We start from the raw sequence: 17,133 nt of genomic DNA, 5'->3' as shown, positions 1-17,133 counted from the left end.
ATCGTTGGTTTGAATTTTTCAGGAATTTGAACTGGTGTGTGAATAGGCCATTACAGAAACGAGAGAAATTAACCGAGAGAAATGCATTTACTGTAGATTCACTCAAACGAAAATCGGTGGAAAAAATGGGACAAGCGAAGTACAGACTTTGAAATATACAAATTTAGAGTGATGGTGGAAAAAGCTTAAAAAAATAAAAGCTTCTGCGCAACAAGGGAAGGATTAAAACTGGCAAAAAGGTAAAGGGCTTCAGGCAAGAAGTAAAGCTTGTAAAAAAAAATTTTTTTTTTTAAGTATTGAATAACGGTGTAGGGATATTATATAAAAAAATATTGCGAGCTTAATATAATCAGATAAAAAGTAGGAAGCAAAGGAATGACTATTATGATGATAAAGGAAGTTAAAAAATGATTTCAAGATCAAGGAAGCTATAAAATGATAGCATTAATAAGAAATAACAGAAATGATTATGGATAATAACATTGATGATAATTTTGGACGGTGAAACTGAATGTCTAAATTTTGGCAGAAACATTTGGAAGAGAAAGAATTAATGCGAGAAGATGAAGTTTTATGTTGCTCTCCTCTCTCTTTTCCAAACAAACTATTTTCGTGTCTGTACTTTTCGTTTCTTCTGCAGCTTTGGTCTCGACAAGGGGAGTTTTTATTTTTTTTTAAATCTAATTCTCCCTTTTCTCTCTCCATTTTATACTAGTGCATCCTCTAAGGATTGGTGTGTATTAGTATTGGAGTATGTTTCTGCAAATTAAGGTGGTTTGCAAATATTTTCCAGGTACTCTGCATTGATAGAGTTGACATTTGCAACTTTATATTATTGTTGTTGTTGTTGTTGTTGTTGTTGATTCTTGCTCTCATGTACCACGAAATATTATTTCCTTTTTCTCAAAATTGATTCTCAATATTTAAAACTGTAATTTGTTTGAATTGAAATAACCTGGTAATAATTTTTTTTTTTTTTTTTTTTTGTTTGAATTGAAATAACCTGGGTAATCATTTTTTTTTTTTTTTTTTTTTTTGCATCTAAGTCGAAAGTAAAATCAACCGTTTTTAGGTGATTTGGAAGATTAGAAGAGAGGCTACTCCATCTAAGTAAAAATAGTAACGATTTTTTGCTTTGTACCCAGTATATTCAGATATTTTTAATAACTTTTTTTTTCATTTCATGTAATTACTTGAGAGTCAGTTAGAGGTGGTTTTCGGTAAAACATATTGGAGTAGGCCCAGTGGTACCTTTTTCTAGCTAAAGACGTGGGTTCGAATCCCACCTGTGAGGAAGTAGGACGTCTTTACTTTTTTCCCTTGGGGATCAAACTCCTGTAGTAGAAAGCGTACAGTTGCATAGAGCTTTACAAATATAGATTCACATCAATCGTGGCATTTGACGTCCTAGGCCACCAGTTCCCTTACGACGCTCCCGATTGATTGTTGATAAGCCAGTCACAGGGCTCAGGAGAGGTGGAACGTACATCCTGCCTATGTGAACTCTCTCGAGAGACTGAGAGTTTCCAACCCAGTGATCGGCTTATCAACAGCCAATCAGGAGAGTCGTAAGGGACTGGCCTAGACGTCAAATGCACGGTTGATGTGAATCTACTTATTTTTTATAGTAAGAACGTGTGGCACCTGTGTATCAATACTTGATCGAGCCTGAGTTAGCATTCTGAACAGGACTGTGATTTGCCTTTATGCTACCTTTGACGTACAAATCAATTAATCTTCAATTGAATTTGAGCTGCTGGTTTGTGAGTTTCAAATGGCTTCCGTTTTCTGACGCCAGGTGGACTTTGGTTGCTTAGATCAAGGTTAACTAGATTTACATAGATATTTCCTGAACTGGAATACTGGTTAAGATTGGTTTCTTTATTCTTTTCTGTTTTACGGTTATTGGTTACTTATAACTGCGTAAATTATATGTACTGTTTTTTTTAATACCACAGGAGTAAGTTCGACCCGTTTTTCACGGTGTACGATAACTCGAGTGAATCTTAAACAAGAGTGTTGCATATTCATCACCGTTACTTACCGAGCAAATAATTGTTTACTGGGCATATATCAAAACGACAGTCATTCATCTTTTGAGAGATTTGCTGTAAATACTTCAAGACTTCTCTTTATTTTCTTTTGCGTAGTCTAGTTGCATATAGGTTATCTCAAAAGAATGTTTACCAAAGATTACCATTAAATTATTGTTACGCATCTTGAATCTGATAATAAGATACACGATTGATTCCTGGCTGTCTGTACATTGTATCCCTTCATTGCATAGTTTGATGTGTAATCATTTGTTAGGAACAGACTTTGCATTATTAATGCAGTGTAAAGTTTCATTGTTATTTATGATGCGCTTATGCACGTACAAATACCTGAAGTCATGAATTTGCGTAATTAGTTTCTCAATGCGCATAAAGGGAAAAGAAAGAAATTGAGAGTACAACAAAGTAAGATGCATTAATAATAGAAATATCGATATAGAATTAAATACTAAAATGAGTAAATAAAAACTAAATATAAACAAATGAACGCGAAAGGAAATGCACTACTTGAGCGCCCTTCCCTTGCAATCTATATTTCTCATTTATTGAAAGATCTCGACGCATTGATATTTGTCCCGCATTGATTTATAGCCTCATTGTGATATTTCATCTCCGGTAAAGAGCTCAATGGCCCTCATAAATATGGTAATTGCCTTCGTGAACGACGCTTCAGCTTGTAAACAAAGCCATTTCACTAATAAAATGGCGCAATTACCCATCTTTTCGTGGTAATTACTGTTGACGAAATTGTTGTTCTAATTAATGGAATTTATGGGTTGAGTAAGCTATTTTCCAAATATGAAATATATATATATATATATATTATATATATAGATATATATATAGATATATATATATATATATATATATATATATATATATATATAGATATCCATGTATGTATTATTTATATATATACATATATATATAAATATATATATATATATATATATATATATATATATATATATATATATATATAAATATATATATATATATATATATATATATATATATATATATATATATATATATATATATATATATATATATATATATATATATATATATATACATAAAAAAAATGCATGCAAATGTGGTATGGGTGCACGTAGGCAAGTTTGATGACTGCGTGTACAGGTACTTCATTATACAGAGAAATGAACTCTCGATTATGATTAAAATCGAACACATTCATCGGCCCTGTCCTGTGATATTCATTTTTTCCCTCTCGTGTTCTCCCATGGTTCAAATCATGGTGGGTGCAGGGCAGTAGGGAATTCATATTATCGTCGTTGTCCATTTAATTGACAAATGACGTCATTGCCTGTCCGATCTCGTGCAAACAATTCATGGAAACGGTCAATCCCAAATTTCAACGGTATTGAAATTCATTATTGATTTTTACCTTCCAGTTATTTCATTTAGATGCTAATGCCTAATCAAAGGCTCATTTGGAATCAGGATTTTATTTATTTATTTTTTTTTTTTTTTTTGCATAATAGTCTCATATCCTTGAGTCAATATTTACAATGTCACTCTATCTGTTGTCAGGGAGCATTAGGTTTAGACTATAATATTTAATTTAATATATATATATATATTAATATATATATATATAATATATAACATATATATATTAAGATATATATATAGATTCATATATATCTAATTATATATATATATATATATATATATTATATATATATATATATATATATATATATATATATATATATATATATATATGTGTGTGTGTGTGTGTGTCATTAAATCCCCTGTAGAAAGGTGAGTGAGACTGAGGACTTGGAACAAGAACTTTCGTCGTTTATTTCTACATTCTCAAGTTCACTCTGACATTGGAGACATATATATATATATATATATAGATATATATAGATATATATATATATATATATATACACATACATATATACATATTATAGATATATATATATATATATATATATATATACACACACATATGGTACATAAATATGTACTACAATGTGTATTAGATATATATATATATATATATAGATATATATATATATATTTATATATATATATATATATATATATATATGATATATATATATATATATATATATAGATATATATATATTCACGTCGAGTATACGTCGAGTATACGTAAACCTGCAAATATTGATAAGAAACGACCGCGATTATTTCATTGCCCAACACGAGAATAATCCTTAAAAGTTGGAAGGCATCAGCTTTGACCAGGACATCTACTGCATTGAATTGGTAATGTTTGCCTTGATGGCTCAGAGGTTTCTCTAATCTCACTTATCTGTTTTCGTAAGTTGTCTAGATAACATGCAGATGAAATTGCGTGGCCTGTTTTTTTTTTAAGCATATTGGCAACTTTGCCTTCAGTCGTTTAACAGACTGATTATTAAGGACGCTCATGTGTGTTAGGTGTGTTTTTTTGTAATGTCTCAGTATTGTTCACAACGAGATTGTAACCCAAATATGAATTACCCAAATTTAGAAACAAAAAATTGTGGCCTTTTCAAAATCTTCAACATGAATAAAACTTAATAAAAAACTATGGTCAAATAGAGCCTTGTTCCACCAACGAAAATTAAAATAAATACGCCATATTTTATTCGAAATAATTGTTCTGTACTGTTTAACATGAACATTATTTATTTTTTACATTTTCATTCTAATAAATAAATCATAAAAATCCTGTCCTAAAATTCTTGGATCTTGAACTCAACGCAAAACACCTTTTTCAGACTTTTGTAGGCTCTTCCATAGGGCTTTCCTACACTCCTCCCAAAACAAGAACAGCAACACCAACAACAACAGCAAAGTAGTTTGTAGGTTTACTCCCCGAGTAAGCTAGAATTAAAATTTGCTGAAATTCGCATGAAACGAATACCTTATTTTATATGTTGAATTTGAGTCGTAGCAGTGGGTGTCCTGAGAGTTGATTACTTACGTCGGTGTTATTTGTTAGTATCCTTGTTAACTAAAACATCACAGAATCAATTGCAGAGAAAAGTATGTTAGTAATAGAATGTGTATCATGCAAGCAAGTGCTCTCTCCTTACCATGCAAGCGAGAGTTCTGCAAACCTAAGAGTCACAAGTAAGTATAGATATTAAAACTGCCATTATTAGTCGATTGGTGTTCATTCACTGAAGTTCCTAATGAATGCTTTCAAGACTGCCAATAGGTTTCCGAGCTCGTGAAATCAAATCATTCATATTTGTTAGTGTTCAGGAGATGCTGGGAGGTGTATACCACGAGAGAAGACTGGACGATCAAAAACAATTGCTTGAAAGCAAACGATGGGTTAAACTATATGAAATGCTTCTGTAAGGTTAGTGTCTACTTTCTTTAGAGAAAAGATTTTCATAAAAGAACGAATAAAATAAGAATCGTTCAAGGTCATCCAGTCCACTTCTCTCTAGCCCACTCGTACTGTACATGGCGGAACTAGGTTTATGTTTAGCATCCTACTCATCAAAGCCATTCTCGTAGGAATCACCTTTGGGGACGTCCTCTGGGTGCAGTGCTGGATCCTCCGCGTCTCTCATTTTCGGGAAGGGAGTGGTCGAGGGCGACGGTTCTTCAGGGTCAAAAGAATTATCATTAGAACTTTATATTTCGTTGTGTATGTCTATATGTATTATATATATGTGTATATACAATTTATGTACACGTGTGTGTACTGACAGTATTATTATCATCATGAACAGAAGTTGAAGTAAAGAGCCTCGTCTTGTCTGGTCAATCATTTAAAATAAAGGACATGATTTAGCTGAAAGGGTGAAGGCTGCAAGCGAGAGTTGATATGGAACGCTTTGTTGATATTCTTCCGATAATTGTCCTGTTGGGATGAAAGAGAAAATTCATTAGGTTGAAAAATTATATTTATCTGGCACCGAAATAGCAACAGCAGCTGCAAAATAAATATTCTCATACATTATTGCTACTCTTTGTTTTACTGGGAATAGTGGACTGAAATAAGTTTAGTATGTGATATTGATGGTTTTTTAGACTGATAAGAGGACGGGTAGCTAGGGGTATTGGTGGAAATAGTCGAAATCAGTTTTTCAGGAGTTTAAAATGAAAAGTCATTTACGTTGTATTCAGCGTTTTTATAAGGCTTCATCGAAATCCAGTAATGTTCACTGGAATATATGACAGAAATTCAACTATTTTATATAAAAATTAATCTGTCGTAGGTTTTTAACGTTAAACAACAACTGACCGGTGTTTGGGCAAATGCATTGTGTGCATACTCTTTACATAAGTACTTAAACCTACATACAAGTACACTTCTGTATGTATTTGTGTGTCTGTTTTATACTTGCCTGCAAACAATTATAAGCACACTTCCGTGTGCGTGGTGTGTTGTGTTATAATGTACTTCCCTGCAAACACACTTATAAATACATCTATGTGTGTGTGTGTGTGTGTGTGTATGTTTGTGTTATAAGGTACTTTCCTGTAAATGTTTATGACTGCATATCCCGCATGTACTATACATTCCACTAATTACTGCAATGTTGATATTAATTTCTTAACGTTTCACCAATTACATTTTTCCATTTTTACATCGTATTCAAAATATGAACGCTGTAACAAAACCAAAACTAGAATTTGATGTTTTCATCCAATCTTATTTCATGGCCGCTTTAAATTCCAATATCCGTTACCAAGGCCGCCTGCCCTTAAGGATTTAATGTTGAAAGATGTGAAACCATCCCAGTTGTAATCTTCATGTGATGCATATTTTTTAATTATATGTATATATTTTTATATATATTTTGACGGTAGAAAGGCGCAGCTCAAGATATCACCCTGGATTTTTTTTTAATCAAAAAAGTATTGAGTGGGGAAAGAGGTTATGGGAATTCTTATGTAGGGCTCAAGTAATTCTTTAGATAAAGGTGTATCACAGAAAATCCATAATAACCTCCCCCATCCATAATGTATCTCGGGGAAAAATGTTGGGAGAATATTGTTAGGATCGTAGAGGTCTATGAAATTTGCCGCATGGCCTGCTGGGATGAGATATGCTGCTAAAACGCCTCTGACTTTCCCAGGGTTAAAAAAAAAAAAAAAAAAAAAAAAAAAAAAAAAAAAAAAAAAAAAAAAAAAAAAAACGTCAGCCCTTAGCTTGTCTCGTTTTTTTTTTTTTTTTTTTTGGGGGGGGGGCTATTCCTTATTCTCTTTTTTTTATGCCAAGTGTCAGGTCACTCTAACTCCCTCACGTCTAACTTGATCTTTTCAAACGGAGATTTATTTATTTATTTTTTGTACTCAATTTGTCATATTCTTAGGACCCATTGTGTCCCATTTGCGCTTCCAGGAGGCTTCGAAGATCTTTTCAAAACTTCCAAGTAAGTTCTTTTCCAAATTTCTAACCTAACCTATAGCCTTGAGGCTTCAGATACACTCAATTCCTAGATTTTGAATACCTTTTTCACATCATCTATATATTTCCCTCGTTCTGATTCCGATGCAGTGATGTTTACCTAATTTGCCTATGTACAAAAACTATGCTAAATATATGCTTAAAGCACAGAGAATGCTTTGACCTCGTGCGGAGCTAATAGACTCGACAAATAATGTTGCTTATTCTTAATGTAATTTCATATGGTTTTGATCGTCCTTGAAATGAAAACGGCAGTCAATAGATCATCTTTTATCATTATTCTCTTTGCACAAATAACAGTGACTTAGACATCGAGAATAAGGTTGTTTTTTTTTTTTCTTACTCGCAATGTGCTAAAAAAAATGGCATCCCCTTTGGTGACTGGGTGCAAACTGAATTTACTTTTCTATTTGCACATAAGTGTGTTCGCAACACACGTACAGATGTGTACTTGTAAGTATGTCTATAAATACTTATGTAAAACACCGTTCAACTGCAGTTTACTCTCCCAAATCCATCAAGGAGTTCAGTAGGTCAACAATGCCATCGTTAGAGACTACCTCAGTGAGTGCTTGCTTGTGCTTTCATTTTTCTCCATTTGTCTTGCTCTCGTTTTCATGGTCTTTTGACCAGCTTTCGTTAGAAAAGAATAACTCGAAGGAAAACTGTCAAAATTCAAAACGAGAAATCATTCGAACTATTCCCGAAGGAGATTTGGATTTAAGCTTCTTTCGCTGATGCTGCGATATTTGCATTAAAAAAAGAAAATCCAAATGTGAGTGAGGCCACTGAGTGCAAAACATTCGCCTGTTTGTACCGTTTGTACCGCAAGGAACGAAAACTAACCATTAGCACGGATTACTGGTCATTTGGGTCTCAGGCGGCGGCAGCTTTACAGTAAAAAAAAAAAAAAACTGAAATTCCATTCTTTTCCATAATGTCATATTTATTTATACATTCGTTCACTTTTTTCACTGGTAGTTAATTTCTAACTAGTTGAAGCCAAAGGATTTTGTGAAGTATGATGAGTGCAATTTTCTAACCTCTCTCTCTCTCTCTCTCTCTCTCTCTCTCTCTCTCTCTCTCTCTGTTATTGTGATGCTTTCACATAATGCGGATCGTTTGCATGCAGCGTTATGCTGTAAGAAACGCCCTCTCAGGAAATTAACAGCCTTTCGCAACTAGAGACCTTAATTTTATTTGCAACGCGAAATGACTGTCATTTCCGTTAATGTTTTTGTTATTGTTGCTGCTTTTATTATTGTTGTCCGAGGAAGGAAAAGATTTCACTGTCTCGGGGTTATGTATCTGGCTAATTATATTTCAGAGCTCCGCAGATGATCTTTAGCTTTAGTCTGGCCAGGTGTTTCTCCCTTTGTAAAACTGGTGCTTTGAATGTACGTACAAGAATAGTAACAATAATAATGATAATATTCATAATAATAATAAGCGAAATTTGATTTATTTCATAATGTAAAAATAATAGAATATTAATTACAAGAAGCAAAATTTGATTTATTTCATAACGTAATAATAATAGAATATTAATTACAAGAAAGGACATTTGATCTCCTATCTTTGCACTTTTCACTATCTGGGGTCCTGAAATAAACAGACTTCCGTTCTTACTTATTCGAAATTGTTCAGCAACCTGTAAAGCTATTGAAAAAAAAACTAGGAAGAATAGGTTGAATTTTTTATCCCTGAATAACCTGGGAAATCATTGGAATTGTTTAATATTAGTATTATTAGGATTCACAGGAGATGAAAAATATTCCAGAGAAAGACGAGGACAGACTCTTTGATATTTAACTGAGATATTAAAGGATGTTCTGTATCTCTATCGTCTTGAATGGCGATATTTGAAGAATGAAGTGCCGTTAGTGAACATCACCCTTGGTTGTAATAATTAGAATAATATCGTTAGTTCAATGTTTTAAAGTTATTGAATTGTCCAGGACACTACCTTGTCAACATACTAACATTCATAATTTTAGATTCTCCTAGATTTAACAGAAGCATAATTCAAACACTGCTTTATTCAGTTGTGTTTTCAACATCCTTACTAATTTAGACTTCGACTTTTCACAAGAGGAACAGTATTTTTATGGCATGACCGGCTCTTTTTAACTTTTCAATTTAATATGCAATAAAACATCGAACACACTAATGTTAGTGGCAAAACCTCAGTTATCTGGAAACTGTCATTTCCTTTTTTTCAGTTATTTCGTATGCCAACTATCAGATTGTTTCAGACAGTGGCTGCCCGGATGAACTGGACAAAATCCGAAGACCTGAAAAGAAATAATAAGTGTTGTTGATAGATGAGTCCAGTATCGTGCAGCAGCTATCTGTAAATTGACAGTAGTTTTTTCTTAGTTTTAAATGAAAAGATATCTCTTTTGGGAAAATATAAATTCGTAATTTTAACTTGTTAGTTTGTCATGCCAAATACCTTAAGAAATATTTCTTTGTGGGAATGAATGTGAAAAAAAGTTATGACTACAACGAGGAGCTCTTTCTAAGTAATTGATTCCCTTCAATTCTCTGAGAATTAATGAATAATAAAAAAAACTTTTTACTACGTTAAAAAAAATAATCCGACGTTTTTTCTAATACGTTTATCATACCAAACACCGTATGAAATCATTGATGGTATTGAATCTAAACAAAATTATGATGAATACAAGGAGGAATTTACTTTCCAAGCAACTGGTTCCCTTCTATTGTGTGAGAGTAAATGAATATAAAACAATTACTTTTTTTAACAAGAACAGTTTAATTGGTGTTACCACCAAATGATCTGTCAAAAAATTATCTTTAAGAACTACTCGTAAAGACAATGTTGCCACCGAATGGTCTGAAAAGGATAAAATCATTTAGTAAACTAATTTTAAAGACAATGTTGCCACCGAATGGTCTGAAAAGAATAAAGTCATTTAGTAAACTAATTTTAAAGACAATGTTGCCACCGAATGATCTGCAAAAAATAGTCATTTAGTAAACTAATCCTAAAGACAATGTTGCCACCAAATGATCTGCAAAAAATAGTCATTTAGTAAACTAATCCTAAAGCCAATGTTGCCACCAAATGATCTGCAAAAAATAGTCATTTAGTAAACTAATCCTAAAGACAATGTTGCCACCAAATGATCTGCAAAAAATAGTCATTTAGTAAACTAATCCTAAAGACAATGTTGCCATTGAATGATCTGCAAAAAATATTCATTTAGTAAACTAATCCTAAAGACAATGTTGCCATTGAATGATCTGTATAAAAGTAATTTAGTAAACTAATCTTAAAAACAATGTTGCCACCAAATGGTCTACAAAGAATTATCGTTTAGTAAACTAATCCTAAAGACAATGTTGCCACCAAATGATCTGCAAAAAATAGTCATTTAGTAAACTAATCCTAAAGACAATGTTGCCATTGAATGATCTGCAAAAAATAGTCATTTAGTAAACTAATCTTAAAGACAATGTTGCCATTGAATGATATGTAAAAAAGTAATTTAGTAAACTAATCTTAAAAACAAGGTTGCCACCAAATGATCTACAAAGAATAATCGTTTAGTAAACTAATCCTAAAGACGATGTTGCCCCCGAATGATCTGTAAACAATAAGAGGTGTTTAGTATACCAAGAGCAGAGGCCGTCGCTTACCCACAACGTTCATGCTGACGATGAAGCTGAGAACGGGCTTGGTGGAGACCTGGCACTCGTAACGGCCGGAGTCGTCCTGCCGGACCGACTGGATCTGCAGGATCCATTCCTGGTCGGCCTCGTTGAAGATCACCGACAACCTCTTGTCGGTGCTGTACTTGTATTTGTCCACCGTCAGGATGTGGAGGTCTTCGTGTCTCATCCACGAAACCTGTCGGGGAGGAAAGAGACGCTGGTGAAAATAAACTGTTTTGCTAGGCGTCAGGTCTTTGCTGGAAGAGTTTGTGGTAGTTTAAAGGTTATTAGTGTAACCACCTCATGCAGTGCGCTGTAGGCATTACTTAATGTTCTTTGCAGCGTGCCTTGAGCCCCTAGCCGCATTCCCTTTTGTTCCTTTTATTATACCTCCTTTGATATTCTCTTCCATCTTACTTTTAACACTCGCCTTACAATTGATTCATAGTGTAACTGCTTTGAGGTTTTCCTTCTGTTACACCTTTCAAACCTTTCACTCTTAATTTCTGTTGCAGCGTTGAATGACCTCATAGGTCCCAATGCTTGGCCTCTGCCATAAATTCTATATTCAATTCAATTCAGTTAGTGTAGCACATAATGAAAAGTGTGCGATAGATAACTATCCGTTTTCCAGTCTGATTTCAAAATGGAAGTAGAATGAGGCTGCCTCAGATTAGGGCACTAGGTTTTAAATATATTATTATTAGTTGTACAATTCTTCATGATATGAAGATATTCCTATCGAACAGGCAAAAGGGACTGTTAATTTGCAAGGCAATCTTCCACAGAAAAGAACTGCTATTAATGCAACAGTAGATGAAAAAATAACTACTGAACAAATGTAAAGAGCTTGTTTCAGTGTCCCACTTCCACACTTAAGAACTGGAGTTAGGGGGACACCCCTCCCCTCAAAAAAATGTTAAAATAGCACTTCTTCAGTTACTAACTGTTTCAAAAGTCCAATTTAATATGTAATTAGTAGCATTAATGATTAGTAATTTGCTTACCATGCTCCTATTCCATTATTTTCTCTGTATTAGTCAATGCATCTGTTTATTTCTCTAACCTGGCTGTCACATCCTTATTTGTGCTGTAATTAAGACAGCGCTTTAAAGTTGATATCAACACAAGTCTTGTTATTAAAGCTATTTATTTTTTTCCGAAATGATGGTATTAATTCCCAGTGCTTCAGGTCTTCTGTCTTCTGTTCTAGCTTTCATGGAATATCGTTCTGCCCTAGGTCTAGACCTGGGTGCTCTCAGCATGTCAGCATTCTCTCGAATTCTTTGTCTTTCAGCCACTTTCTCAGAGTAATGACTCCTATCTTCTCAGGAGTGTCAATAATGAAACCTAAAATATCTCAGAAGGTATCATGGTTAGCATCTTCCATGATGTCTGTTTCAACAAGGAACTTCTGCTGTCGAGTTCAGTGTTGGTGCTTCAAGAATGAGTGCAGGTTCCTTGCTTTGTGATGCTATCAGCATCCACATCCTATCCAAGTGCCAGAGTGTCACATTGCTCAGTCCCAGAGGGTTTTCCACATCCTGTTCAAGTACCAGTGTGTCACGTCGCTCAATCCCAGAGGATTTTTCATATCCTGTTCAAGTATCAGTGTCACGTTGCTCAGTCTCAGAGTGGTTTTCCACATCCTGTTCAAGTACCAGAGTGTCATGTCGCTCAGTCCCAGAGTGGTTTTCCGCATTCCGTTCAAGACCAAGTGTGTCAAGTCGCTCAATCCCAGAGGGTTTTCTACATCCTGTTCAAGATCAGCGTGACACGTTGCTCAATCCCAGAGGGTTTTCTACATCGTGTTCAAGTACCAAAGTGTCACGTCACTCAGTCACAGAGGGTTTTCATTCCTTATACTGCAAAGTCGTCAAACGGTCATCTTGACAGTTCTGATGGTATTGATGTGTCTTAAGAGATTGGTATGTTTAAACGGTCGTAATGCAGGTTTATATTCCCGTGCACCATCACCTTGATTTATCTGGCCTAAATTGTTGTTTATGTATGCATATGTTGATTTTTTCATTGCATTTATCTTTATTAATGAGTGTATCTTTACTATACCTTTCTATTGTTAATTTAGAGACATTCGTTCCTGTGGAAACTTCCTTTGGAAAGGAATGATAGTTTGGCATGTTGCTGAAATAATAATGATCTTAATAACTTTTAACATGGACTTCCTTGTGTAAGATGAAACTCTCTCTCTCTCTCTCTCTCTCTCTCTCTCTCTCTCTCTCTCTCTCTCTCTCTCTTCGGGGGGTATCAAAAGTTCTCGTTAAAAGCTTTAGAGCGTTGGGGTAGAGGCGTATAGAAAATTGTATCGTTAAATCTGGGCGACAGTTCCAAAACATCCCTTGATAGTTGTAAATGTTTTGATGGTGTGACTGAAATAGAACGGAAGGCGGAAGGGAGAGTCAGGGGTGTCAAATGAGCGAACTTTTTTTTTTTTTTTTTTTAGTTTGTTTTTCTGAATAAGAGGGGAAATGTTTTCACGTCGAGCACACACACGCAAACATTTGTATGTTGATGTTTGATGTTTAAGTACTTTATAGTATATAATTATATATATATATATATATATATATATATATATATATATATATATATATATATATATATATATATATGTATATATATATATATATATATATATATATATATATATATATATATATATATATATATATATATATATATCTAATCAGCTCAGTGGGCTGGTTAAACTAAGATATACTTTTTACAAGTTTAGTTTAACATCCAATTCACGCTGCGTCTTGAATATTCCCGATTGGGAATGAACACCGAACTGGAATTATAAGTGATGAATGGATTGGTCCTGGCGAGGTCTCGATCCCTCGATATAGTACCTTCCAGCTAGGTCTGTATATATATATATATTATATATATATATATATATATATATATATATATATATATATATATATATATATATATGCAGTATTATCACGTTGATCAAACTCTTATTCCAATGCATTTTAGAAAACTAGAAATCAAATGTTTATTTGTAAATAGACTCGAGTTAATTAAATAGAATGTAATAGTCTACAATTGTGAAAATTTCGTAAGTTGATATTCTGTAATTGTTTATGTAATTAAATATCATGGTTGTGTTCATTACGATTCTTTTGAAGTCTGATATCGTCTTACAGTAAATCGTTTATTATTTTCCCGGGTGAGTTAACAAATATTTTCAAATTACATGTTATTAGTTTAATATTTTATGTATCTTGATCTTGTGCTCTCTCCCTTGGCATGAAATGGGTTTGGAATTTTAACAATTAGTTGAGACGTAATACAGTGAACAGACCCCAGTGACAAGTTCATGACGTGTGATCTTGTTGCATAAGAATGCGTACAGTGATAATAATAATAATAATAATAATAATAATAATAATAATAATAATAATAATAATAATGTCACATTCTTCAAAACATATAGAACATTGTAGCTGGTAAAATAAGCGGCGAAAGAAAAATCGAAATCATCAAATGAAGAAAAAGCATCGTGGAATTTAGAGAGAGAAACGGGGGTGATAAGTTGATCTTAACTGGTACAGTGTGGAAGGGGAACATTTATTGATAAATGTTACTCAGCTTACTGAATTCGTCCGAAAGAGTCCCTGGATATCAGGAGTGGGAGAAAATTGATGTTGGGAGAGACAAAAGGAAATGTCCGCGAAAATGAGAAAGTGAAGATTTGATTAATTGAGAGGAAAGAGTGCTAGATGATTAAAAAGGGTAATGGTTAGGACGAAGGGATGGGGTGCAGTTATGGTCCAGGTGGAAGGGGGAAAAATTCGTTTTCGGCTGTGCAAAGGCAAGTGGAGGGAATGAACGGCTTGATGTTATTGAAAGTGATTCTGTATGTGGGCGAGAAAAACAGGCGTGACCCACTGAATGATCGGGATAAGTTTTTGCTGCGTCTGTAAGTCTCGAATCGCTTCTCGCCTTTTGCGTTTTGAAGTTTTCGTCTCATTGCCTTGGATCAAAAATTATCAAGAATTTCCCATTTCTCATCTTCACACCAAAGTTTCCCTCTTCATTATTAATTATTAGAAAAAACATGTATAAAATTTACGATTGTCTTGTAAAAGATGCCCCACAAGGGGATGTAAAAAGTCATTTTCAACTTCTTGTAGAAGATAGAGAGAATTTTTAGACAAAAAAAAACTTACATTATGTGCATTTCCATATCTTCCTCTTTCCACTGATGTGTTTTCTTCTTAAATTGGCCGACCTCAAAGTTTGCCCGGTCATGGGGTGCTGTTTTTTTTCTTCTTTTTTTTTGAACCCGGTTCTTAGGATTGAGCTGACTGCAAATGATTTTCTATTGAAACTCATTCCCTTCCGGCCTACTCCCTCACTTTTTATCAGAAATACCGAGGTGTGTTACAGATTGATGATGATATTTTTCAATATAAATGTTTATCCTTTCTATATAAATATTTCTGCTTCGAGGGAAGTTGGTCTCTAATTCAGACGCTCGAACTTGAAGAATTGGGATTAGGACAACTTTTTTCTGATAAACTGCTGTCATAAAACTTACCGATCGTCTCATGTCATCACATAGTCTTTAGCACTCCTGTTTACGGCTCGTTTTTATTCGTTTTACAAACATTATTCTTCCTAGTAAGCCAGATAACCGTCTTCTAAAACTACTCTTAGAAATAACAACAGTAGTAATTTAAATTAATCTACGCCAACTGTCTTGCGGACTTTTTTTTTAGCTGATGCGTTATTACTGAAGCACTGAAGAACACGCGATCTCCAACCCCTTAAAAAAAAAAGATAAATAAAAAGGCAAAGAGGGGAAGTAATAAAGAGGGTGTTGATGAAAATGGAAAATACAGAGGAGGAGAAGAAGAAGGGTCAGACCTTAATGGATATTCCTTTTTTATGCTGTTATTTGATTGTCATCATTTCAATTTTCCATTTTGTTCGCTCATTCAGTCTAATAGACTATTGTTTGCACAGTGTACTATATTCAGTTTTTCATCGTGTATGTGATATTTCATTATCACCCAGTACTCTTGTTCTGAATTTTTTTCGTTTTAGTCCTGTATGTGCAAAGGACGAAATAGAACTGTTTTCTGCCTTTGTGTGTAAGCACGCACGACATAGAGAGAGGGATCTTTTAAACTGATGACTAATGTGTCGACGATGCCTTTGTTGTTCCTAGGAAGCAGTAATAGAACCTAACCTATGATGTAGGGAATTTTGTTTATAATATGCTTTATTCCACTTTTCTCGTAGTATTAGCACTGTACCACAATTTTTCTTAGTTTTTTTTCTGTCAGCCCTCAGATCTAAAACTCTACTGAGGCTAGAGGGCTGCAATTTGGTATGTTGATCATCCACCCTCCAATCATCAAACCTACCAAATTGCAACCCTCTAGCCTCAGTAGTTTCTATTTTATCTAATGTTAAAGTTAGCCATGGATCGTGCATCTGGCAGCGCTTTTCGGAGGCGTGGGATGCACCCTCACTCTGCCGCATGGATGTATGGTAGAATCCAAATTGGCGTTTGACGTTGCCCCGTGACTGTGTGGTTCAAGTTAGGTCGTGTGCACTTTGGATTGACTCCGAATGTGAATTTTATTTTCGTTTTACCTCTCGTTTTGCAATTAGCATACTTTCGATGCCAATGCCTTTGATACTATAGGTAAATATGACTTACCTTTATTTATTTATTCATTTTCTATTTTTATATTTATTCATTTATTTATTTTTAGAAAAATAACTGTTATACACAGTAACAGCTTCATGATAAGTTTGATGGTAAATACGCGAGATGTGCTAGGAAAATCTACGGAAATATCATTGACTTTTTTATTTGTTGAGAAAAGGATAATGATAATGATTATTGCTTTTAATATAATAATATATGGACTCTTGGCTCCTGGCAGCGTATGGTTCCCAAAATTGAGTAAAAAGAAATATTATGTTCCTATC

General features: G+C 33.9%; 1 protein-coding gene across 2 annotated transcripts in view; it reads right to left on the bottom strand.

The window, feature by feature from the left end:
• The window catches only part of LOC135222919 (zwei Ig domain protein zig-8-like), a 38,816-nt gene that overhangs the window by 9,626 nt on the left and 12,057 nt on the right, over window positions 1-17,133 (bottom strand). The window contains exons 2-3 of one of the 2 annotated variants that reach the window (XM_064261346.1): window positions 11,140-11,350; window positions 5,578-5,658 (exon numbers count right to left, since the gene is read on the bottom strand). In XM_064261346.1, the coding sequence (XP_064117416.1) occupies window positions 5,578-5,658; window positions 11,140-11,350 (292 nt within the window). The remainder of the gene's footprint in view (window positions 1-5,577; window positions 5,659-11,139; window positions 11,351-17,133) is intronic. The other variant, XM_064261347.1, reaches the window with a different exon arrangement.

The sequence above is a fragment of the Macrobrachium nipponense genome, chromosome 8, assembly GCF_015104395.2.
Source record: "Macrobrachium nipponense isolate FS-2020 chromosome 8, ASM1510439v2, whole genome shotgun sequence".
Classification (NCBI taxonomy): domain Eukaryota; kingdom Metazoa; phylum Arthropoda; class Malacostraca; order Decapoda; family Palaemonidae; genus Macrobrachium; species Macrobrachium nipponense.
This window is presented reverse-complemented; position numbering and strand designations above follow the sequence as displayed.